The sequence below is a fragment of the Scylla paramamosain genome, chromosome 14, assembly GCF_035594125.1.
Source record: "Scylla paramamosain isolate STU-SP2022 chromosome 14, ASM3559412v1, whole genome shotgun sequence".
Classification (NCBI taxonomy): Eukaryota; Metazoa; Arthropoda; class Malacostraca; order Decapoda; family Portunidae; genus Scylla; species Scylla paramamosain.
The window spans coordinates 25,656,027-25,682,132 of record NC_087164.1 but is presented as its reverse complement, the minus strand read 5'-3'; the positions used below and the strand labels follow the sequence as shown (position 1 = coordinate 25,682,132).

At 39.4% G+C, this 26,106-nt stretch overlaps 2 protein-coding genes across 4 annotated transcripts; one reads left to right on the top strand and one right to left on the bottom strand.

Moving 5' to 3' along the window:
• Positions 1-16,394, bottom strand: LOC135107065 (cullin-4A-like). 3 transcript variants are annotated; one of them, XM_064016676.1, is made up of 15 exons: positions 15,947-16,394; positions 12,239-12,418; positions 11,814-12,003; positions 11,374-11,562; positions 9,916-10,062; positions 9,410-9,596; positions 8,640-8,832; positions 8,076-8,212; positions 6,986-7,150; positions 6,381-6,548; positions 4,035-4,190; positions 3,614-3,784; positions 3,050-3,202; positions 2,605-2,748; positions 1-2,028 (listed from the first exon to the last, which is right to left on the bottom strand). In XM_064016676.1, the coding sequence occupies exons 1-14, from the start codon at positions 16,182-16,184 to the stop codon at positions 2,653-2,655; spliced, it is 2,370 nt and encodes a 789-aa protein (XP_063872746.1). In that variant the 5' UTR covers positions 16,185-16,394; the 3' UTR covers positions 1-2,028; positions 2,605-2,652. The 3 variants fall into 3 exon arrangements, 2 of the variants coding, with proteins under 2 accessions (XP_063872746.1, XP_063872745.1); XM_064016675.1 differs by having other exon boundaries at positions 2,632-2,748; positions 15,947-16,323; XR_010271565.1 differs by having other exon boundaries at positions 1,898-2,028; positions 2,566-2,748; positions 15,947-16,323.
• A 404-nt stretch (positions 16,395-16,798) lies between these two features.
• On the top strand, positions 16,799-21,254 carry LOC135107066 (ORM1-like protein 2). The gene is made up of 4 exons (XM_064016677.1): positions 16,799-17,038; positions 18,253-18,462; positions 18,926-19,077; positions 19,613-21,254. Exons 2-4 carry the CDS (start codon positions 18,292-18,294, stop codon positions 19,746-19,748), a joined length of 459 nt encoding a protein of 152 aa, XP_063872747.1. The 5' UTR covers positions 16,799-17,038; positions 18,253-18,291; the 3' UTR covers positions 19,749-21,254.
• The last annotated feature ends 4,852 nt before the right edge of the window (positions 21,255-26,106 follow it).

The following is a 26,106-nucleotide window of genomic DNA, read 5'->3' as shown; positions in this document are numbered from 1 at the left end:
GACTGTATAGTAATTTTGCTTTAAAGTTTATACATCACTACTGCAACACGGTGCAGTGGTTCAATTCTTCCACAGATGTAATTTATAATACATATGTCCACTGGTCATATTGTGAACCATTCTTTGAATTTCAATATTTACAATAAAAATTTATACAAAACCATGCATATGTCACAATAACTATGTATATTTCATATATACGTATATGCACCAATCACTTCATATTTGTGTTACCTTCCTTCCACAGTTTGCTCTAGCTACTCACATTTTATTCACTGCCACTACAATGAATTGAAACAGTAATAAAGTAATAAAATGGGACCACTGTCTTGATATTGGTGACTTTATTCATGAATGTTGTGAATAAATCATTATTATGGCAGCAAATACACACATCTGAGTTCCAAGTAGTGCACCTTTACAGTGGATGAGCATGCGTGTACCACTTGATGCTCATCACTAATCACAGGTGGGCATTACTGCAATAATTTACCATGATAATGATACTGGGTTATCAGTTATCCAATAATTATTTTTCCCGCATTATCGATTCGTTAATATCACTGATACGAGTATCTTTGGTTCCACACTAGCAATAACTGATAATTTTTTTATTTTAGAACATAAGCATGTTAAAGTTTTAAACTTTCAAAATCAAATGTAGTTATTTTACTTAAAACAGTACTTTTCATTAGTGAAGAGACAGAATAAACATTGAATTTGAATTTTTCTAAGATTTTTCTAAGTTTTCTAACAAAGATTAAAATAAAGATTTGGATGTATTGCTTTTATCTGAAATATAAACATCGTTTATGTTTCAGATAAAATTTTGCATTTAGCAATTTATCAGATGGGTTATCAGATGATAAACTTAATGCCAGTTATCGATTATCAGTCATCGCCGAAAAAGTTGTTATCAATTTATCACTTAATGCAATAATTGCTTTTTGTTATTGCACCCAGCTGTGACACTAAAGGGGGATGTGCTGGTGGCAGAGGAATTACCTCATAATACCACAAATTAGTAACAATGCATTGTTGTTTCCTGTTCTATGTCAAAATCTCAAACATTAAAGATGATACCACAAAAAAATAATAATGTAATGTTGTTTTCAATCAACATCAAGACAAAGTTTACTCATAATGAGAATTCATCAATAAATGAAACAGCTACAATTGTGTAGGTGGCATGGTGGCGACACCAGTTCAGGGATGCACCACAGCCATCCACCACTCAAACATGTCTGAGACATACATGTATTACTATCTATAAAAATTAATATCTATTAAAGTAAATGAAAATTTAATTAAAGCCACATTATAAATTCTATGTAACTTTAACTTTTTTCTCCCAGGTAAATATATAATTAACTCAGAGTTAACAAACAATGCATCTAAAATACTAGTGGATAGCCTGGTGCTAACTGGTGATAATCATTGCCATCAACCAATGTAGTTTGTAAACAAAATCTCTTCTTTTACTTAGTGGTCAAATTCAATCCACTAATAAAGTTGGAGAATAATGGCAATGCCCTGTCAACCTGTCAACACTGCACTACTTGAAGGACTCAAGGTGTGTTACTTGCAACTACTTATGACACAGGTGTAATATATTTTTCCTCAAGAAAACAATCTTTGAAGATCTTAATTTGTAATAATGAACCAGAATTTCATTCAATGACAAATTAAATTTTTTTGTTTTTCAATTAATTTTGGATTGTACTTCATGGAAAATGCTTTTTAGGTTCATAGTGAATATTTAGTAAATGTAAACCTGTAACACTTTTTAAGCAAGGATTCCACATGTTTAGAGAGAAAAAGTACATCATCCCACTTTCTATTTTGGAGGTGAAGTTCTAAGGCTTGCTTGCTGTGGCCCCAAGTAACAACAAGGTGGCTGCCCATCACATGTTCATGGGAACTTGAGATCACCAGCCACCTCAAGGAGCTCACACATTCAGTAGGGCACAGCACAGCAGAATCTCAATTCTATGGTCACAGTAAACTCCAACAAGAACAAATCTCAATCTGAAAATGTAAAAATACTTGTACTTGAGTACTGCAATTCCAATCTCCATCATAAACACTAATATCTTGCTTAAAATTGACAAGTCTTTTAGTACCTGGTATATCCTTCCAATCTTACACTGTGCCACCTTCAGACAGTTTTATGGGAGTTATCACACAAGTACACTTGCTCCAAAGCTGCAGTATTTTACATAAAATACTGTGATGTTGATTAAATATTTAGATTTTACAGCACATTTACAGTCAGAGAAAACCTAAAGTGGTGTTATTACAAGCAATTAGGTAACTGCAATGCACAACTTATATGAAAAAATAGTTTACAGCTTGAAATGGGAAAAATGGTTTAGTGTTTTCTTTGAGTTACATAATGAAGAAGTCCTACATCCTTGCTTCATATTTCTTAATAGAAAAAAAAAATTTCTAGTAATTTTGGAAAGGAAACACACATCATTTTTTTTCGGAGATGTACATAAATGATTCCTTTGACGTTAATAACTCAGTCAAGTAGTTACATGGTAAATAGAGCATTACACTAACTCATTATTCTAACTGTCATCAATGTTCATCTCTTCTTACACTGCTAGAGAAATATCACAAGGATACCAGCAGAGCGTGTGGGATGACTTATGCCACGTAATTGTAGGTGTTAGGGTTGTCCTTGTCTCTCTCCATGTAGTCTCGGTCAATGAGGGATTCTATTCTCTTCTTCAGATCTGCAGGCTGGAAAAGAGAATCATCACTGTTAACAATTTACATAAGAACACAAGAAAACAATGGAAGCTCCAAGAAGCTGTCAGGCCTTTATCACACAGTCAGTAGATCCAGAGACTTTACGTTGTAAAGAAACCTTAGAACACTAGACTTTCTTCTTGTCTTCATGATTTAAGTGTGAAAAATTCCACGGAAAAGTCTTCTTATCAATCTACCTTTGTTTATTTTGGTGGACTCATTCAACATAGGAGAAATGCAGGCACATGCATTCAACATAATCAACACTACATCAGGAATAAATATAACTTGCCTTAACTGGAAACTTCAACTGATTGAACAGTTCAGTGATTAACAGATTGTGTGGCAGGACTTTTCTCATCTTCATGATCCTGACAATTGCAGCATCAATTTGATACTGACGGTCCTGGAACACCCTTTCTTCTGTTTGTTGCTGCTCTTCACTCTGAAGTTGAATTTTTCAAAATAATCTTCATACCATAAAAGGTAATTAGAGTGTATATACAACAAACCCATCTATGGAGCTCTGTTTGTCCAGACTGAGTTAGGTGTTCTCTTGTGTTACAATTAAACACAAAAAATGAAACAATAGCTTAGTTCTATGAATATACATGGATGTAAATGCTTGAATAAAAAACATGTTTTTAGCACAAGATAATTTATGGATGTTCATGGAGAAACAGTAGACAAATGGACTGAGTGACCATACAAAAACTGTGAATAAAGGACTGAAGAAGATGCAACAACTGAAGTTATTAGTCTGAGAGATCTGATAATTATGATGTGTTCAGTGAAAATATGTACATATGTATAAAGTTAATGAAAAATAAGGTGTGGCTCTGAGGTGTGCACTTACTGTTTCCTTCATCTGGATCTGGTTAATTCTGATACGGAAGAGCTGATTAGTGAATTCCTTGTTGTAGTGAAACTTGTCCTCATCATGAACATCTTTGCTTCGGGGGCTTTTCTGCAGCACCCTTGCCTTGCCACATGCCAGGGACTGAAGAGTGCGTCGCAGCTCACCATCCTGAATGTGTGGCCAATCAAAAATTTGATTACCTTTTTGCCAAATTAATTGTGACAAATATCCTGCATAGATGTGCAAACCTATGGATTCATCATGCACAGGTAAGCAAGGTAAACTAACATATTTCCTACCTAGCGAGATACATATGTAACCTATACTTTATTTTGTACACTTCAATATCCCCCAAAAGAAATTTGTTTAGACAGTATGCTACTGACAAGTTTGGAAATAAACACTTCTCTCTACTTACCTCAATATTTGTGCCAGATGATATCTCTGCTAGAGAGAGAACATCAGCTTTATTGAAGAGCAACAACACTAAAGCTTGGAAGAGGGAAACCTGCAGCTCCTTTGGCCCATGAGGAAATGCTGCCTTCAGAACACAGTGACCAAGTGTTGGTTGCCACTGAAAACCAAATAGATATCACTGACAAAGTGAACCATACTGGTATTTAGCACTAGCCAATGCTATTTAAGAAAAAATCAGTTTTACATCAGATAAGTCACTAAGAATAGTAACTAGAAGAAAAAGAAATCAGATTCAAGGCTCTGACTTTAAATGGTCTTTATATCAAAATGGTTGCTCCAACACAACACAGCATACCACACATTCAAATCTCAACTTCTCAAAAAAAATAATACAAAACATACCCATACAACTAAAGAGTATTTTGTAACTAAAATGACTTGACAATAAACCATAATTTGAGATGCTATAATATTACTATAGACTGTCAAAGATTGTGGAGTGGGTTGAGAGGAACAACATTATACTCCCAATACATTCCTCCTTGCTAATTTTATAACTTAACCTATGCAGTACCATCCGTGGTGCCAACAGATTTTATATTTTTCTACACACTGAAAAATCCTAAATAATGGAAAACATAGAACAAGTTGTTCAGCAAAGTAAAAAAACTGAATTCACCTAATAAGTTGTCTTGCCTGTGTGCATATAACGTGCAATGCTAGTGGTGTGCTAGGTGCTAGTGACTTGTGCTCAAAACCAACGTTCATGAACAATGTTACGTCACCTCAGTAATGGATTACTTGTCTATACATTAAATCATCACACTGTTGATACGCATACAATCAATAGGTTACTCGTACATGGGTGAGGGTATATTTCTCACCGCACCACCATTACGTACACAAGCGGTGGGCTTACTCATACACGACTGAGTGTGTGGTGACACATTTTCAGCTGTATTTGCCATCAAGACATTATTTGCAAACACTGCTGAGTTACTTTACAAGTGAAAAAGCATGTGGTATTCTTTGAAGAAGGGTTCAATAACCCCACATCACACTCAGTACCCTAAAATTGTGAGTCAGTGCACTTCTGAGGGCAACTAGTCGTCTGGCTACATACATGACATCTCCTCTGTACATGTCACACATTTTCACTTCTTGGTACACCCACTAGGAAGTGACAAGCGATGAGTCTTAGTGGGATATCAGCTGAGCTGCTCAGGATCTGAGATGGTTTCCCCTTGTCGTATTTAGCAAGGAGCTCAAGGCATACATCCTGGGCAAATTCTTCCAGTGTGTCCTACTTGCCTGTCACTTCCCTGAGTAAAATGTGAGCATTCAGGACAGAAACATCAAGCAGGTAGAAGAGTTTCTTGTACCACTTGATGGTCAGTCATGCACAATCAATGGTGCTTATCAACAAGGTGAGGAAGGTGAGAGTGGTGATGAGGTACTAGGACTGGAGGTCCCACAACCACCAGTGTCAGTGGCTTCGGGATCATGCTGTATTACCACATGGCATTTGCTTGACCTTGATATTTTCCCTCCTTTTCTTGGCTTACTTCTACCATCTTTCATCATCGCACATGAAGTAGAAGGCTGCACTGATAGTGTTGATGCAGTGAGAGTTAGTGGTGAACTGTATGAAGTTGAAGGATGAGCACCTGCTGGTGTGGTAGGGGAAATGCCACAGGGTGCTGGTGGTAAAGCAGCACTTTTTTTCATTTGCATCTGTTGCAGATCTCACCTTGCTATCACCTTTGCTTCATGTCAAGTGGGGCTCCAAGCCAACCCAGTGCTGATGGAAAGTCATCATCCTCGTCAAAGACCAACATTCACTGAGCAATATGTACCTCTGAATGTATCATAACATTTTTTCTTGATGAGTGCTTCTCTTCCTTACCATCAGTACTCTCACTCAGCTACATATTGTCTTTGTCAGCTACCGAGTCATCATCAGACACGCCTGATAACATTTCCTCATTACCAAACGCAAATAACTCAAGAGTAAATCTGACTGTCATTCAACCCATGGCAGTGTGCCATGACTGCCTCATAAGGTGATTGTACAATCACTGACATGACTGCCACTGGGGCCACTTAAGGAGTGTATCAACAAACGAACACATTCGCAGGCTCGGGTGAGGCTTGGAGTTTATGCAGTGTGTTTTCTATAAAGTTCATTTGACAAATAAACATACTAGAATTTTTTTAGGTTGCTGCTGTAAATTTACAGAAGTGGCACAGATCGTGGCTGTATTAGATGCTGTAAATTTATGGTGTTGGCACTGGATGGATTAAAATACAACTTAAGTCAATTTGCCAACACTCATGTCTGTCTTACCTGAAGCTTTCTATTGCAGTGTTTGGCCAGGTAAAACTTGGTGAATATTTGCTGATAATTCACCATTTCTGGAGGCATATTGACTTCCATTACAGGATAGTTTGGCCAGTACCCCATAGTCAATATGTTAACATTCAACTCCATCGGGGTGCTGCTCACGTGTGAATTCTGAAAATATGTGAAAACAATAAAATCAAAACATTTTTTCCCAAACCTGGTGCTTGGAGGTATGAAACACTTCCTTATGATAACTAAAATACATAAATAGAAAGCTATATAAAGTTAATAACCTTCAATCAGATCTCATGAGTATATATTTCACTAAAAAATGACAACTAGTCACCAACACTACTTTGACATGTAAACTATCATTAGTAATCCCAATTCTTGCAGAACAAAATTCAAATTCAAGAAATGAGACCAGAAGTCAACTGGCTGACAATGCCCAGTGAGAATTTTCATACAGAATCTAAACCATGGAATGATAAAACTGAAGATACATATACTACTTTAGAAAGTGCACATTCAAAGTCCACACTGGTACATAATATCAATACAAATAAGACACAATAATTATAAAGTTAATGTCATAAATAAATACTTACCTGCTTGAAGGCCAACATAATATCTTTAGACAGCTCCATGTCTTTGAACATGCCTTCCAATTTGCTAGTAAAGCCAGGCCCACATTCCTGCTTCAGTTTGCTCAGCATACTTTTTTCAGCATCAACACTAGCAGACTTTCCTACCAGTAATCTCTTGGCCAAGTCCTGAAGGAAAGAGGAAGCATTAAAAGGTATAATGTATAGTTTTAATGAGCACTCTCATATACTTTACTAAAAGCTTTTCTGATAATGTTTTCCCAGGTACTTCACTTCCAAAAATGTCAACAACACACTCTTTCTTCTGTTATCTCTGAACAACATACAGGTAGTCGTCGACTTTTAACCTATGTGACTTACAACTGACTGCATTCCACTTCCGTATGACAGTTTCAGGCCAGATCCTGGCGCTGCCAGGAGGCTGGGAGGCTAAAAGCTGGGGACACTCGCATCATTCCCACTCCTGCACAAAGTTCCCAGCACAACACACTTCCTTCTGTGTCTGTTTCTCTTTCACTTTGGAAATTTTTCTACAATATCATCCCCAAGAAGAAACTAACAATACTGACAAAGCCCAAGTTAACGAAAAAAATAAAATTGTTTACTATTTTTTCCACCTATATTTTGTATTTTTGTATGTTTTGCAAATATTAAACCAATTATACTATGCTTATATATTATATATAAACCTGACAAACATAACAATAAGATGATTCAAACTTGAAAAACATAATAATAAAAAACAAAACTGTGTAGAATATGTTAAAGGATGATAACTACTAAGACAGTGGTGACACAATGGTTATAACAATAATGAGAAGAGAAAATATTCATAAAATATGACAAAGATGATTATAATATCATTAAACTGTATAATATACCTAAAGTAATTAGGCTGACTTACAACCAGATCAACTTACAACTGGTCTGTGGGAACTAATCACAGTCATAAGTCGATGAGTACCTGTATACAACTCAATCTACTACATGACCAATGATTACTTAACCCATACAGCCCTGTACAATCTACTATAATCCTTCTCAATGGAAAGAGAATAGCATCAACTACTTTTTCCTTTATCTCTACTCTTACCTTTTTGTAGAAGGCTTCAAACACGTCCTTCCCGTGGATAAACCTGAACAGAACCATTATCTTGTCTAGAAGGCGCTCCAGCTCATCCTCTGTTGCTTCCTTATTTCCTGCCCTTAACTTGCTGTCCACAAATTTGGCTGCAGAAGAAACAAAATTACTTTTCCAACTATGCACAAGAAACAATGTTGAAAAAAGGGAAATCTTAAAGGACCCATTAGTGAAACACAACACAAACTGCATTCGAGAGAAAATGTCTAATTTAATAAAAGCAAGACAAACACGCCTCCAAAGACACTGTCACTCTGGGCACACAGTACCTCATGAAACAATGTTTTTTTTGTATTACATTTCATGAAAGTACCAACTACTCCCCACTGAATGAAATTTATCACTAAATTCTACTTTCTGAAAACCTAAGTTGGATAGATCAAGTCTTCTGAGATACAGTGTAATAAGGTTTTCATTTATTTATCTTTTTAAGAAATAAGCAAAACAAGAACCAATTTTACCTCCAATAAAGCTGACCTAGGTATATTATTTATTTTTTTCTGTGCACAGACATACCTATTAGTTCAGCTGGCTTGTTCAACCTCTGGTTAATAAAATGTTCAAAGGCTTCCTTGAGAGCAAGGACAAATTTATCAGAGGAGCTGAAGCATTCTGAAACAATGCCGTCCATCTTGTCCTTGAAGTCCAACAGCTCTTGCACCATTCCCTTGTCTTTCTCTGGGTTGATCACAATAGTCTTACCATATGACTGAAAAAAAAAAAAAAAGAAGAAGGAATGAAGTAAGTTGATATACCATCTTATGTATTTTTCCTCTTTGCTCTGTTTTCCCGCTAAAGGCTTCAAACCCACTCATTCTTGTCTATTTTTGCTGTTATCCGAGTTGTGATTCACATGTGCAATGTTATAATTGTTAAAATACTTTCTTAGCTTATTAATCTTTATTGGTTATTTCTATCCCTTCTTATTTCTGTCTATGCAAGTTTACACTTATTCTGTACAAATACAAAAACATGGGAATGAATCTCTGGTATCCCTCACAAAAAAAAAAACAGGTTGGCGGAACATCCAAAGCTCTTCACAAGAATATGGAACTCTTGAATGCAATGAGCAAAGACTGGAACTCCCAATGCCCACTAAGATTAATGGAGGGTACTAGACACAGACACAGCTATGAGATATAAAGGCTATTACATATAGTCAAGATGGGACATCACTTCACATGTTCTATGTAATTCTGCTCGTCTTCTAGTGATCTTAGTATCTGGGAAAGCCATCAATACTTACACAAACATTTCATGCACACTTACAAAAAAAATTATCTTACCTTAATATAAGCATTAAATTGAGTGCATAAGTCTTCAAGGCCACCCTTGATGCGTGAAAAGAGGTTATACAACAAAGAGAGGTCGTGGCGACGGTTCTGATCTAAAAGGGAATCTAAACCCTTCTGGAGCAGGAGAGATTTATGTTCACTTAACAGCTGCTTCTCCACACAGTATATCAACTGTCGTCTGTAAAACAAACACAAACCATTCAAGTTGATGAACAATTTATACCTCACCTCATAAGAACTTTTAAGCCAAATTTTATCAACCAGTATTCATCTCATAAGCCAAGGACAAAATATATACTATACATATTACTGCATGACTCCTATACTTATCAACACTCTCTCATTTTATTTCTATTACTGAGCAAGAATATCACCGAGGTGAGATCAGGATTAATGAAAAAAAGTTGGAGTTCCGAAATACAAGGGAATGCAAAGCAAGGCATATTAATTTTTATCAACTGGTCTCAATACACAGAGAAAGCTGTCTGAATACTCACTTGGTAGACATATCTAGGTAATGGAGTACTCTGTTGTTCTCCTCCGTCAGCCTCTTGTCCACATGCAAGAGGTACTGAGGGACATCTCTGTCTTGGGTGAGACGCTGTCCTTCACGGAGATAAAGTTGCTCAGTTGCCACCAAAAATCTGGAAAGTTACCATGCAAATAAGTAATTCAAAACAATTTTTTTACATTTAATAAATGCTTAATGCAATTCCACAGAATAACAAATTGTTTATAAAAACCTTTTTCATAGGAGGGAAGATGAAAGCAACCAGAAACCTTCCAACAATGTAAGCCAATGGGAGCAGAAAGGACTGCCTATGTATCAGGTTGACAGCCATCCCACTGACACAAAGTGATCAAGATAAGGCATCTACATCAGGGTTCAGGCAAACTGACAGAAAACCTCTTAACTGCCTTGTTCTATCTTGTGAAAAGAGATACTCAGCCATCCTGCTCTATTCCATTTAGTTGCCTTTAACAACACACAGGGAATACAGAAGCTCATACTCAATGCTGCGATGAGACAAAGAGAATACAGAAGCTCATACTCAATGCTGTGCTAAGATACCACACGTGTAAATCCAGAATGTGAAAGCCAAATCATACAAAACAGACCATTACTGATCCAGCACTCAATATAAACATGTGCTAGTGATAATTCACCTTGGCTTTGCAAGACTGAACTGTCTTAAAAGGAATACATATACAATTCCACTTAGTAAGAAGACCAGGGACATGACCAGGATAAGTTACATACACTCAACAAAGGGCACAAGTAGTAATATATACACAAATAGTATAGGAGCAAATTCCTGATGATGTGTGTGTGTGTGTGTGTGTGTGTGTGTGTGTGTGTGTGTGTGTGTGTGTGTGTGTGTGTGTGTGTGTGTGTGTGTGTGTGTGTGTGTGTGTGTGTGAGATTCACCTATGGTCATCTGCTGGTCACCCAGCCAGCCATTACCCTACAGAAAGAGCTCAGAGCTCATAGTGACTGATCTTTGGGCAAGACTGAGACCACTTACACACCACACACCAGGACAGCGAAGTCACAACCCCTCGGGTTACATCCCGCACCTACTTGCTGCTAGGTGAACAGGAGCTACACATTAAGAGGCTTGCCCATTTGCCTCGCCGCGCCCAGGATTTGAACCCAGGCCTTCTTGGTTGTAAGCTGAGCGTGCTAACCACTACAATGCACAGTGTGTGTGTGTGTGTGTGTGTGTGTGTGTGTGTGTGTGTGTGTGTGTGTGTGTGTGTGTGTGTGTGTGTGTGTGTGTGTGTGTGTGTGTGTGTGTGTGTGTGTGTGTGTGTGTGACAAGTGTAATATGTTCTGCAAAGAATCTATTCCAATTTATTATAAAAAGAAAAGAAAAAAAAATTATGAATTAATTGAAAAAAGAAAAAAGAAAAGAAAAAGAAATAAAAACAACAGAACCAATATAAAAACTTACTTGTTTTCAAAGACCTTATGATACACTTGTAGAGAAGACAGCATTCTAAGGAGGGACTTGACAAGAGACCTATCAATGGTTTCTCCTGATCGTTCCTTTTCAATCATCATCAGTAAACCATCAACACACCGATTTTCTACAACTACTTCTTCTAAGATATGCTTTCGAAACAATTCTAGGCCCATGTCCCTGAAAAGCAGAACAAAAATTAACTAAGCACTTACTTTCCATCTATGAATACCACATATATTGAATTCAACCTTAATACTTACTCCCAATCATGCTGGTAGGATACAAAAAATGAAAAAACCTAATCAATGGCCCTCCCAAAAATGCCTGAAGAAAGTTTTAAAAATGTTGGCTGATCAAGCTCTGAGAAAGGCTGAGTTCTAAATACTCAACATCAACTGAAAAGACTAAACCTCAATTATTAAACTTACCATATTGAAGAAACCTGAGCATTTTGCAAAACATAACCTCTGTCAAGTGCTAGAAAGATATTGCACACCATCTTCATCTGATGACAGTGGTGTGTCCAGCAGTCATTCAACTGGCGTAAAAACGTTAGGCGGTCACTGGTGGCACTTAGGAACTGATTCAGCCGTGACTTAATGTGCTGCTCTGTCAGATCTGAAATACAAGCTTTTGTTAGATTATGGCACTTAGGAACTGGTTCAACCATGACTTAAAGTGCTGCTCTGTCAGATCTGAAATACAAGCTTTTGTTAGATTATGGCAATTAGGAACTGGTCTAGCCATGAGTTAATGTGTTGCTCAATCAGATCAAAATCTGTTTTCCTTTGCCCTTGAGCATATGCCTGCTAGCTGGTAAGAGTTGAAAACACTTTATAATATCTGTTCCTACCTCTAAGGTCAGCATAGAGCAGTGCTGGTGGCCGCTGGGTGATGAGGTTGTCAACATAGCGGTAAAGGTCTTCTTGAGTGAGATTGTCCCGCAGCTTTCTCGACTCCTGAATGGCGACGACTGCCTCCCTTAAAAACCGCCACGACTCAGCAATGTGATCCACAGCTGGCTGATTGTGAACTGAAGAAGACAATAAAACATTACAACTATTATTCACTAATTGTATTCTTGTCCACTGTTTTGAAGAGAATATCACGTATGGTGAAATATCCATAAGCTTTTCAAGAGTCAAGGCCAGCGATGGCATGGAGAACATCACTGCAGAGGATCTTAATAGGTGGCATGAAGTAGTTGGGGAGTGGAGGTGGGATGAACAAGCCCTGAATCATCCAAGAAAAAAGTTTCTAGCAAAGATTTGAACAGAGTTCAATTTTAGAGACAGATGAGATAGTAGTGTTGCCATAAGGCTGTAATAAAGGAGAGAAAGATAAAGTATTCAAGTTATTAAGAAATATTTTTGGCAAGGTACCAGAAGTCATGAGCAGGATTAGATCTAGAAAGATTTTGACATACTGTATTAATGAAGTTTTTTTTGGCTAGTTAAAGATCAGACTTGGCATGATTCTGGTCAGATATATAAAGGGCACAAGATTCAGGTGATGGAAGGCTCAAGGACCATTTATGGGATGCCTCTCTATCATATACAGCACAAGAACAGGTTGAGTTAAACCAAGGTTTGGAAGGTTTAGGGTGAGAGAAAGAGTAAAGAATGTACACCTCCATGCCAGATATTATCACCTCTGTTATGTGCTCAACACCAAGAGATGGGTCTCTGATGCAGAAGCAGTTACTTAGCAATTCCAACAAAAATCAGTGTAATACTCATACCACCTCAGGTCCCCTAATTAGCTGAAGCAAAATGCCAGAGATACCTCCACTTTGGGGAATCCTGAGGAGCTGGAGCAACAGTCAAAAGGGTTATCCACAATAGCAAGCGATGCAACATTAGTTCAGATAGGTTAGATTTTGGGTTAGCTTAGGAGAGAGAGAGAGAGAGAGAGAGAGAGAGAGAGAGAGAGAGAGAGAGAGAGAGAGAGAGAGAGAGAGAGAGAGAGAGAGAGAGAGAGAGAGAGAGAGAGAGAGAGAGAGAGAGAGAGAGAGAGAGAGAGAGAGAGAAACTCACCTGACCAGCAACCCTTTCATGACATATATGTATAGGCAGGTAGAGATTATTTCTGTGAATACAAGGGCAGTGCAGATCTACAGTCAGATCACAGCACAGGGCAGTCAGGAAGATTTTAATACTATAGCAAGCTGTTCTAATAGTAGTGACAATTGTCGGTAAAAATTTACAATAACTCCTTCTTACACAACATTCTCCCTTCTCCCCCAACAAGCTTGGGGGACCTGTGGGGAATAAGAGTTTTTTTTGAGGGGGTTGGGCAAAGAGCATTTTATGGAGAGGAAAGCTAAATTAGGACAAATCTGGACATTCCTGAAAAAGTCTAAAGATCAGATGCCATGTTTTGACCAGTGGAGAAATTTCTAACCTAACCATGTGGGCTTCACTGCGCCCTAGATTCCACCTTAAGAGCACTAACCTAATCTAGCATTATCTAACCTAACCTATCATTACCTAACCTAATTGGGAGGCTTCACCCCCATGGACCCCAACTTAAGGATACTAACCTAGCCTAGCATTACCTAATCTAACCTAACCTAATGAATATGTACCGCAGCAGTCACGCACTATTCTTCACAGCCAGCATCTGAAACTGTCACATACTAAGAAATAAGATCCATTAACATTCACCGAGGAAATAGTGCCAAACTTCAAGGTTGTGAAGATAAAAGTTGCCATTTTCAAACGTATATCAAGAAACGTTGATCACATTTCCAAACTTTCCATGATGATGGCTGGAGTCAAACTGGCATGGTGCTGTGACTCTCTCTCTCACAGGGCAGCACAGAATAATACCCTCAGTGTCCTTTATATATTTCACAAATAAAATGTGCCTCATAATAAAATGTTCATAACAAAATGCTTATAGTTTGATACAATGAACAAGGTGAGCTTATGTAAGGACAAAAAAAAAAGATTTTTATATATTTCACTCACATATGAACTATTTCCTGAGGCAGATAGGAGGCTCAGTGTGTGAAAGGAGCCATACTGTGCTCACAATTTGTGGACTCACAATTTGTGGCTCAGGGAGGCACCTCTGTTTTCAACGTAGATTTATGAGGTAGCTATAGGAAGGTGCTGTCTAAAACTTTTACAGATGTACACTACAGTAAGTATACTATATCATGTCAGTCTTCAACAGCAAAGTAACAAGGTATTATTGTAAACATTAATAGAGTTGTATACCTTATACAGAATATTCAGATAGGAAAAATGTGTATTAACGGTTATGAGATCAAGGACTAATACTGTATGATGCGGTAGTGCAGGTTGGTATAATACTATATCACAAATATCATGAGTTAGTATAATATTATAAGATGAGATCATCTGTAGCAGAATAAGGGTGAGGGACTAAGCAACAAACTGGTAAAGAAGAGGACCAAGAGTAGAGTGCAAGGCTTTCTTGAATAAGGAAATTGATTCTAGACCAACTGCTTCATCTGGGAAGGAGTTCCAGTCTCACACATCTTAACAAGAAGAATCTTTTCTGGGCCTCATGAGAGCTGTGGGTATGTAAAATCTTAAATCTATGCCCCCTTGTGCCCACTGGGGGAGCCAGGAAGAATATTTCATTTGAAAATCTTCCTGATGGAAGATTTTCCAGTACTTGAAGATATCAGCATACAACAGACGTCCTTGGACAGAGAACAAGTCCAGAATCCTGAGATGCTCACAATAAGGTAAGTCAGACAGACTTTCAATATGATGGGTCCAGGTTCTCTGGACTGATTTCAGCAAGTGGAGATCCCCCAGAAAACCAGTGTTCTACACACTGGAGGCATTTTCTTGTACAAGTCTTATGTGAGTTTTATACAGGGTGAGCATAAAGTCCTGTGACCTGCAATGTGTACATTTAAGAAGAATGGCACACAAGTGGCTTTATTGACAACTGACCTGATGTGCTGATGGAGTCTGAAAACACCAACATCTTTGTGAGAAGTGACCAGAGATATAGTATGACCTTGAAGGTAATATTCAGAGAGAGAGAGAGAGAGAGAGAGAGAGAGAGAGAGAGAGAGAGAGAGAGAGAGAGAGAGAGAGAGAGAGAGAGAGAGAGAGAGAGAGAGAGAGAATCCTTGAAGCCCTTGTAGTTAAAATGTTCAATATTTCTTGGCTCTATCTCTCTTTCTGGGCTTTCATTCTTCCACATATCAACCCCACATGATTAGCAGTACAATGAGAAGCATTACTATAAGCTCAGTGTGAAGAAAACAAATGGTCGAGGTATACCTTTGAAGTACTTGATGGTCATAACCTTCTCTTAAACTCACTAACTCCAACCCTTTATCAGTACACTATGATATATTTAACATATACACAAGCTCAAAGTGAAGGAAACTGAACAATCTTTCCAAATACCTTAAAATTCCTATGGTCAATATGCTTGTGCCTTTCTCTCTCCTTTACACCTTCCTTATTAGACTTACCAACCCTGATAACTTTCTTACATATGGAATGACGCTATTACAAGGTGAGTATCAGAGAAAAAAATGGACCATGCCAGCCAGGTAGGCACGTACCTTTGAAGTTCTTGATGGCCAAAACCTTCTTCTCGGCGCCTTGCTTCTTGCCCAGCACGGAAGATTTATTCACCCCATTGGGCGCCACAGAGAAATTAGCAAGCTTTTGACTCTCCATCATGTCCGTCTGTCGGCAGATTTTCTTATGCAGGTGAGGACAATCCGGCGAACCTGACGAGAACCTTTTCCTCTGGCCGTTTGTAACACTCTCGCTGACAAGACTCGGAGAGGACATCATAATACCAAGTCTGCCTGGGATATTTGAAGGCCAGAATCCCCCTGTCTGGACTGCTGCAGGTTTCTGGCACACACACAACGCTCACCCGAATCACCTGCGAGTCATTCTCTCTGTTAAGTCCGTGAAACGCATCTCTATCACGATATAGAGGGAAAAGAATGAAGGAGACCAGCAGGGCACAGCGGCGTTAGTCTCCCGAGCGCCCCTCTGCCTGTCTCAACATCTCCTCGTGACTTTGACTGCCATATTTCACTCTTTTACAAAGTTATACTCCGTTCTGATTAAGCTAAAATTACTTTTAATTTAACTGAACTTATTTCTGACTATTCACTGTTGAGGAAAGTTGTAGTGTAGTTATGAAACAGGTACAAAATATGGTGATATCATAAAATTGGTTTCATGGATTCGGACAAAAGTGGACGTTCCAAGATACCTAGAATATGTTGATTTCATAACATTCTCTTCAATTTAACTAACTCTGTCGTTTTTCTGGCATGAAAAATTATATTTTCTACGAAACAATGACCAGACCTCGTGAAATTCGGTGTTTTCATCCTGCATAAGTGGCTGGCATAGATGCACGAGCTGTTGGGGGAGGGGAAGGTAAGGTGGCTTGGATAGGCTTATACAGGCTTCGGACACGCAGCTCACACTGGGTTAGCATTAGATTCCCTTCCTGTCTTGAACCTCAACCCATCAATAGCAAAAATGATTGTATATTTTAGACGCATATGACGGTCAAGGTCCAAGTGTGGCGTTTGCAAGGCACACAAAGACCACATTCAACATTTCTAATCAACCGAGCTGAGCTGAGGGGCGAAGCTGTTCTGCGTGGCCTGCTGATCCTGATAGCAGTAAGTATTACACAGCCTGGTGATCTTGACAACTGTAAGAACTAATTGACAGCCTGCCCATCCTGACACCAGTAAGTGCTATTTCCTGCAGTACATGTTTACCATGGGACCAAACTGCATTTTGAGTACTAAACTATTATGTTCGTTATTGTTTTATTATTATTATTATTATTATAGACACTTTTTAGCATAGAACACGTCGGAAATACTTCATTTTGCCACTTCTCCCTCTATCCCCCAACGATCTTGGGGGCTTGTTGGGAAGTGGGGTTTATAGGCGGGGAACACGAAAATTATAATTTGAGAACTTGAATGGAGGTAATAGTTTCAAAAAGAAGACAATCCTAACCTAACCTGATCTAATCTAGCTTAACATAACCTGCTCTAACCTAGCCTAACCTAACCTAGTCTGACCTAACTAACCTGACCTGACATAACCTAAACTAATCTAACATGACCGGACCTAGCCAGAGCTAACTTACACACATCACTTAGCAAATTCCCAGTCATGGAGACTATTAATTTGTAACAAAAACTTCAGTTAAGTATGTTTCTCAGTATCCATAAAGGTCCTCTCCTAAAATAATACCCTACCTGCTGATCCTGACAACAGCTAGAACTAGTACGCAACTTGCAGATGCTGACAGCAGTGAGAACTACTGAGCTTGTTGATCCTGACAGCAGTAAGTACTACTAAACTGTCCATCCTGTCAGCATTAAAAGCATGCTAATTCTGATAGTGGCATTACATGGCCTATTAGTTGTGGCAGCAAGAAGTAGAATGTTCATCCTGACACCAGTAACATCTTGCTGATAGTGACAGCTGTATGTACTACATGGCCTGGTAACCTTTGCAGCAGTAAGTACTACACAGCCTGCTCCTCAACCAGTATGTAAACTCAACCTCAAAAATTCTGGACTCTGGGCAAGACAGGGCTTTGTAGAATCATTTATCACTCATTGCTAATCAGTTTAGGATACCAGCTTCCGAAAAGAAAAAGTTTCTGTGAATTATAATGATTGTTTTACCTTGAATTAAGTTGTAGATCCTCAGCATATTAATAGAATTCAGACACTGGTAATGATGAAATGGAAAAAAAAATACTGTTATAAACTCATTCTTCTCTCCCTCAGGAATCCTTACCTCTGCTTGAAGGGGAAAAAATAGAAACTATTAAGAAAATGACCATTGTAAACACATTGTTCTCCCTCAGGAATCATTACCTCTGCTAGAAGGATAAAAGAAAAAAAAGATGCTGTCGGGCGGGCACGGAGAGGTCAACCCTAACTCCTCATGGCATAGCAGTCGAGGGGCATGGCTTTCCTATCTGGCCGGCGTGCTAGCGCTCCACCTCTTCCTTCTCTCTATCCCAGTCATATCTATACCCACCGCTTGGACGCTCACCAATGTCATCCATAATCTGGTTAGCTGATGTATACCTATTGTTCTTACCTAATTGTATTTTTACAGGACTGAGTCAAATTTCTAATGTCATATCTTTAAAAGTTAATTTCTCATATTTTACCTTTAAAGCTATGAATGCCTTTTGCACACGCAACTTTGTGTGTGTGTGTGTGTGTGTGCACATTTTTATGCTTTCACAGGACTAAGTCCTCTGTCACTCCCTCCAGCACACTGAAGGGATTCCTCTTTATAACTCCACATTACCTCATTAATTCTCTGCAAGCATACTTCATATTAACACTTATGATACTTTTAATAGTTTCGTTCATCACTCTACCAATCATTCCTTTCCCTTACTCCACCACTCATTCATGCTCTCAACTTCTGACCACATTTACCAAAGTAATACTAATGTCAAGGTCAACCCTGTACTAACAATAGTGATACATTGCAAGTTAATTAATGAAATTATTATTTTGCAGGCAAACTACTTGTTCCTTCACCAGATAAAAGGAACACCCTGGCAGTTGCTAGACCAGGGAAAGGCTCGGCGGATGACAGCTTGGGAACAGATTGACTATGGACAGCAGTTTACAACAACACGCAAGTTTATCACCATAATACCCATCGTTTTGTAAGTACAGTTTTATATAGTTCTGGGACTGATCTTTGGGTAGAAAGTATTGATTTTTCTTTTAGAAATCAATGTATGTATGTCACAGGAAGGAGAAAATATAGAAGCAGGCAGGGAATTCCAGAGTCTACCAGAATTTACCATAGCTGACTGGTATTCATCTTAAGGCTAAGTGAAGGGCAGTTGCCTCAGAAAAATCCTGTGTTTAATAAGGATTTGAACCTAGAACATCTTCCATTACAGTCAGATACACAACTGCCTGAGCTGCCATGCTACTTGCAACTCCTTCTCCTTCACAAAATTCCGGTTACTAGTACTGCAGGATCTCAAAATAATAGCCCAATTAATTTAAGTGGGTACGAGGTCATGCTACATGGGTTTGTGGCGTTCAGTACTTACGATCAATTAGGGAAAGCTCACATTAATGACCTTTAGCACAGGATCAAGAAGGTTCAGTTTATTAGAGGCAATTTTCTCTCCAAGGCATTCACTTGGACTGAAAAATGTATTCACTAACATCAAATATTTTTCACAGGTTCCTCCTCACCAGTTTCTACACAAAGTATGACTTCAATCACTTTGCTGTCAACTTTGCAACACTGCTTCTTGTGCTGATTCCCAAGCTTCCTCAGTTCCATATGGTTCGCTTATTTGGAATCAATAAGTACTGATTCCTTCCATTGTGAACAAATAGAAGCAAGCAGTTAATTTCTCTTGTGCAGAGAAGGTATGGTGGTGATGCTGTATATACCCATTTATATGCTGCAGGATGAATTTTGGGGCAAGTTTTTTGCAAAAACAAGGGAGGCTGGGCTCCAGATATACATAGGCTACATTCCAAAAGATTCAGGACTAATGCCAGTATTTCTGGCATTCATAGTATGTATGTAATTACAGAAAAGTTGAAATGGTATTTATGTATCTATTCACTAAAATCTGAATTATATAATCGATAACATTTCCTTAATGAATTCAGCCAACATAATCTCTCTTGGCCTTTCACGCACCAAGTTTGTAATATACACTGCATCCTCTCCTGTTTGTTTCTTGTATTACCTCACATGATGCACATCTGCATTCCTTTCCCATTTTCAACCCTTCTTTACATTACCTTGTGCCCTTTCATGATAACTATCATAGAATTTCATTAAGAAAAAGGGCCAGAGGTAAAGATCTTACTGGAAGGTATTTGTTGAGGTGGGTATGTAGTGCCATTTGGGTTTTAAAGTTCAAGCATCTTTGATGTTTTCAAGCAACTGAAGCCCTCTAAGTCCTCCTTTACTTTTGTTACTGCCTCCCATTCTTCTTCCATAATTTTCTTAATTTTTCTAGAATTCTTTGTTGAATGATATTTTACTGACTATCCTGTCTTCCACTAGCCTTCTCTCTTTTCCTGCTTCTTCCCTGGAATGATTTAATTAAGCAGCTGTCTATAATTATTGCTTTAATTATTGTTATTATTCTTAAGGAAGTCTTGCCTGCTCAGATTGCCACCTCCAGAAGTACATAGAAAGTGTGTCCTGAATAGGTTGGCATATTTATTACTTGGAACTGTTTTGATCCACACATCTTGTAATTATTCTAGGTTGTAAGAAGGTGAAAACCCAAATCAGGCACAGTTTCTCAGTCTGTCATATAGAGATGAAAGAGTGAAGATACTTGTTAACTCTTGTATGAGGTGGCAGGAAGAGTAGTTGTGAGATTAAGTAGTGAGTGCAGCAGACCTGTGGCTGTAGGAGTAAGGGGAGGCACATCCAGGGCAAAAGCACACAGCTTGTTAGTTGGTAAATACTTTGAAGTGGAAATGTAGCAGACAGTAGAATGTATGACACTGCAAGATGTTTTTGTAAACTTGTGGAAAGCTAAAGCTCAATATCACTGTTTGTGAACACTTTTGCATGTGAGAACTGAAAGGTCTTATTTTCTTGGTCTGAGATTTTCTTAGTGACAACTCTAAAGTTACAAAGCTATAAACCCTCAGAGAGCCACCTACTTTTGTAAGATCACTGGAAGTACTTACTAATTTCTAAGTTTTATTGAAGTGTTTACCGATATCTTTGGTGATATTTATTCCCTTGTGCTTATGAAATTTCTTGAAGTGGTGTGATGTTAATCTGTTATATTTAAACCTGAGGGAAGGCCAGGAAGAAAATAAATGGTAAAAAGAAAGTTCAAAAGCAGTTTCAGTTCTACAGATGACCCTCCCTTATTATATAGTACATTTGTTGCCTTGTTGTTGTACTGGAGGTGTTGGCTTGGTGTGTGTGTGTGTGTGTTAACTTACCAGAGAGAGAGAGAGAGAGAGTGCTGTGCCACCAGCTACTGTAAAGATCAACCACTGGCCATCACACAGCCACAATTCATATCTCTCTCTCTCTCTCTCTCTCTCTCTCTCTCTCTCTCTCTCTCTCTCTCTCCATATATGTTCATTACATCAAGCATTCACTCTAGGAAAAATGTATTTATAAATAACAAATGTATAAAATCAAATGAAGTGAACAAGTGAGATGAGGAATGCCGGGCAATTGTTGTGGTGCTCGCTGTGCCAAGTGCCAACTAGCAGCTGAATATCTGAAGCTCATTCGTATCTCAGATTTTGGCTTGCAACTCAAAGCAAAATATCATCCAAGCGACTGCTCATATCTGAAAAAATTTGTAAGTTGGAGCACTCGTAAGTCAAGGTACCAGTGTATATAAATTTTTTTGTCTATATTACTCAGGTATTTCTCTTGCAATTTTTCTCTAAGGCTTAGATGCCCAGGCTCTTATATTTGTGGAGGCTTAGATGGTTAACCCCTGCCTGTCCCTGTGGTAGTGTAGACAATTTTTTTTTTGAGTGACACCTTTGCAGAGACTCATGCCACTCTCCCTCTAAGAGCTATCCATTGCAATTGCTGTTGAAGATAGGTTGATAGGAACAGATAGACAAAAAACTCTGAAAACATTCCTCTACACTTCTCTCTCTGTACTCTCACTTACTCTCACAACAACATTTATGCATTCCTCTCTCTCTCTAGTTACATTAGTGTTGCCAAAGAAATAGTGTTGGTAAGATGCACATTGCACAAGTAATGAAAAAACCATGCTTATAATAATTTGAAGGAATTTTGGTAAACTTATGCTATTTCAATGACAAAAACAAGTGAAAACACACACCTACACACACACACAAACCTTCATTTTAGGCTAGTTACTTAGACCTACACAGCCACATCTTGATTTCATTATGTTTATAGTATACATGCTTACATCTACCACCACCACCACCACCACCAGCTACCACCACCAAACCAGCACTCCCAACCCTCTGCCTCCTCCACCACCACCACCACCGCTACCGTTGGCCGCACCAACCCTCCTCCCGTCGCCAGGCTGTCACCAACGCCTCCACCACCACCGAGTCAGCCTCCTCCACAGCTGGGCCGTTACACTCCACCACCAGACAGAACACCAACAGACGACAGGGAAGTGCAAACCAAAGGTCGCCGCCTTTCTGTGGCCTCGCTGCCGGCAGCGAGGCCACACGGCAGGACGCTGCTCTGTAGTGGTCTGTGAGGCCGCAGAGGACACCACGTAGACCAGTGCCGAACATGCCAGGCTGAGGAGTCAAGGAGGCTTGAGTGCACGTACTGTCTCAGACGCGGCCACGAGGAAAGCCACTGCTACACTCGGGCCAGCGAGGCACGTCAGGAGCGACTCATTAGAGCCATTCTGACAGAGCGTCACCAGCCCGCCACTCCCCCCAAAGCCTGGACCTTACCGGTCCGACTTGACTGCCGTGGGCGCCGCCACACACCCTGCCTGGACACAGCCTCCCCCCCCACCCCGCCCTGCTACTGGTACACTAAGAAGAATGGCCACCACTGTCGCCGCCGCCGCCGCCACCACCACCGCCTCCACCCTCACAGTCCTGTCTGCCAACGTTCATGGCTTCAGGACCAACGTTGGAGAGCTGACACACACTGCCCTTGTGAAACACGCCGACGTAGTGGTGGCAGTGGAGACTTTCCTGGATGTCAGCTGTGTTATCATCTGCGACAGGATTACCGGCTACTCCCACTGGATGAGGCATGAGGTGCGTGGAAGGCTGAAGATGGGAGAAAACAACATCCCTCTACAGGACAGCGTAAACATCCTTGGCGTGGAGGTGGACTCGCTGCTGCTCTTCGACCGTCACCTCGAGAACGTGGCCCGAAAAGCTTCTCAGAAGGTGACACTGTTGAGGCGTCTGAGGCACCTCCTTGACTCTGATGGCCTCCTGACCCTGTACAAGGCTCAGGTCAGGCCCATCATGGAGTACGCGCCGCTCACGTGGATGTCCAGTGCCTGATGTCATCTCAACTTGCTCGACAAAGTGCAAAGGAGGGCAGGGCGCCTCATCAGTGGCGCCAGACAGACGCAGCCTCGCCAGCAACCATGGCGGCAGCGACAACAGCAGCAGCAGCAGCAGATACAGGAGGATGGGCCGGTGCTGAGGGACACTCTGGATCATCGCCGGAAAGTTGCAGCGCTGACAGTGCTTCATAAGGCGCAGATCCAGAATGTTCCTCACCTAGCAGACCTGAGGGCTACTTGGAGGAGATCTGAGCACAATACGAGAATGGTATTGAGCAACAATCTCCTCTTAGAGGTGCCAGGGTCTCGCTCCAGCACCCACCAACGGGCCTTCTCCTCCGCCACTGTAGTGTGGTGGAACACCCTCACGGCTGTGGTGGACGTATGACGTCTGTCCACACAGCAGATGAAAGTGTCCACACACAAGTGGTTACGCCTTCAGACTCTCAACCCTCCATAAGAAAGACAAAAATATGGTTGTGTCTGACCTCCGGTGAACTTGGCATATAGATGCATATGACCTCTATTGTAAGTACTGTATGTATATAACCATATCATTTTCTAGTTTATTAATCTATTTATTTGCTTATTGTTTGTACATTGATTTAATCAGTGGTTGCATACATGTGCCTATGCATCTTAGCAAAATATTGATATTTATTATACCACACACAGTAATGCTTTAAAATAGTTATACATGACAAAGATAACTTTAGCAGAGGCCACAATGAACATGTGTGCTTAATAGTTTAAATAAAAAGAGAGAGAGAGAGAGAGAGAGAGAGAGAGAAAAGAGAGAATGTGTGTGTGTGTGTGAAAGGAAGAGGCAGATGTAGTGAAATGTGGTTGGTCACGACCGGAGACTTTCACGCACCCGTACTGAGGTAATTTGCTCTATTATCATGATTATTTTCCAAGGCCACAGCGATGACTAGCTGGGTTCTCAAGAGTGTTTCTCCTGTAAATAATGTAGAAATCTTGTTAATCTGTCACAGGATTAATAAAAAATACATAAAAATCCGTTACAATTATTAAGAAGGTCCTCATTCAGGAAAGCTTTGTCTACTTATCATGACGATTTTCAATGGGCATAGAGATGACTGGCTAGATTCTGCAGAGCGTTTCTCTTGTTAATAAAGCAGAAAGTAGCAGTAATGGTTTAACGGCAGCTGCAAGAATTACATCCATCAGGGAAGCCACAACCTACATGTGTAACTTTCATCTCGTGAGAGAAGGCGTCTTCAGGATAAAACACAGAGAAAAAAATAAATTAATGCAGAATACATATCTACACTATGAAAAAGGTTAAGGACATTAAGTCATGAGGGGTGTACAGCAACAGGTGTCAAACAATGTACAGAGAGACATGTAGGGTGAGCCAAAACACTGCAACCTAACACAACACAACACAACACAACACAACACAGCATTATGTACACAATAAAGATATGGTACAACTATACGCAATATTTTTTTATCATATATCTTTATTGTGTACACAATGTACTATGTGTTGTGTTGCTTCATTAGTATTGCAGTGTTTTGGCTCACCCTACGTGTCTGTCTCTATCTTGATTGACACCTGTTGCTGTGTGCTCTCATGGCTTACTGTCTTTCACCTTTTCATAGTGTAGATGTATATTCTGCATTAGTTTATTATTTTTTTTCTATGTGTTTTAGCCTGAAGATGCCTTCTCTCACAACATCAAACTTTACACAGCTAATAAATTAACAAAAAGAAACTGTGCTTTAGCCATGCTCTCTCTCTCTCTCTCTCTCTCTCTCTCTCTCTCTCTCTCTCTCTCTCTCTCTCTCTCTCTCTCTCTCTCTCTCTCTCTCTCTCTCTCTCTCTCTCTCTCTCTCTCTCTCTCTCTCTCTCTCTCTCTCTCTCTCTCTCTCTCTCTCTCTCTCTCTCTATATATATATATATATATATATATATATATATATATATATATATATATATATATATATATATATATATATATATACACACACACACACACACACACACACACACACACACACACACACACACACTCACTCACTCATACATTTAAATATGCCGTTAGCTGGGTGCAAGATTCGATGTTGATTACGAAGAATTATAAAAATATCAAACTATTATCTTATATAAATAAAATATCAATAATCAGAAAGAAATACTGGATTCACTAATGAAATAATGAAAAGTTACTATATGTAGTCAATCATGTGAACATGTATGTGTATTTCAAAGATAGTATTCACCACAGAATCATTATTGAAACATGTTTACATCGCGCCAACCTGCACCTGTTGTCCTGCTGATCTGCGGCGATGGAGGGTATGTTATCTTCTCTTCCTGCATCTGCTCGTGATTCTTTAAGATTTTCATTATCATACATAATTATTCAGAGTATGTAGGACGCATTCAAGGTGATATTGTGATGGTTTCATTGCCTGTAGTAGCACAACTAAAGGAACAAACTTGCCAACAATATACCCGTGTACCCTGTGTCGTGCTCTTAGGCTATGGTAACTCTACACATCCCACATCAGGCCATTGCTGGAATTTGGGTCCACAGTATGGAACACACGGTACCACTGAAACCTCTCGAATCTCCGCAACGAAAGTGGAGAAGAGAAATAAGTGGCCTATCCAAATTAAGTTATGCCAACCGCTTGAAATTCCTCAACTGGTACTCCGTGCAG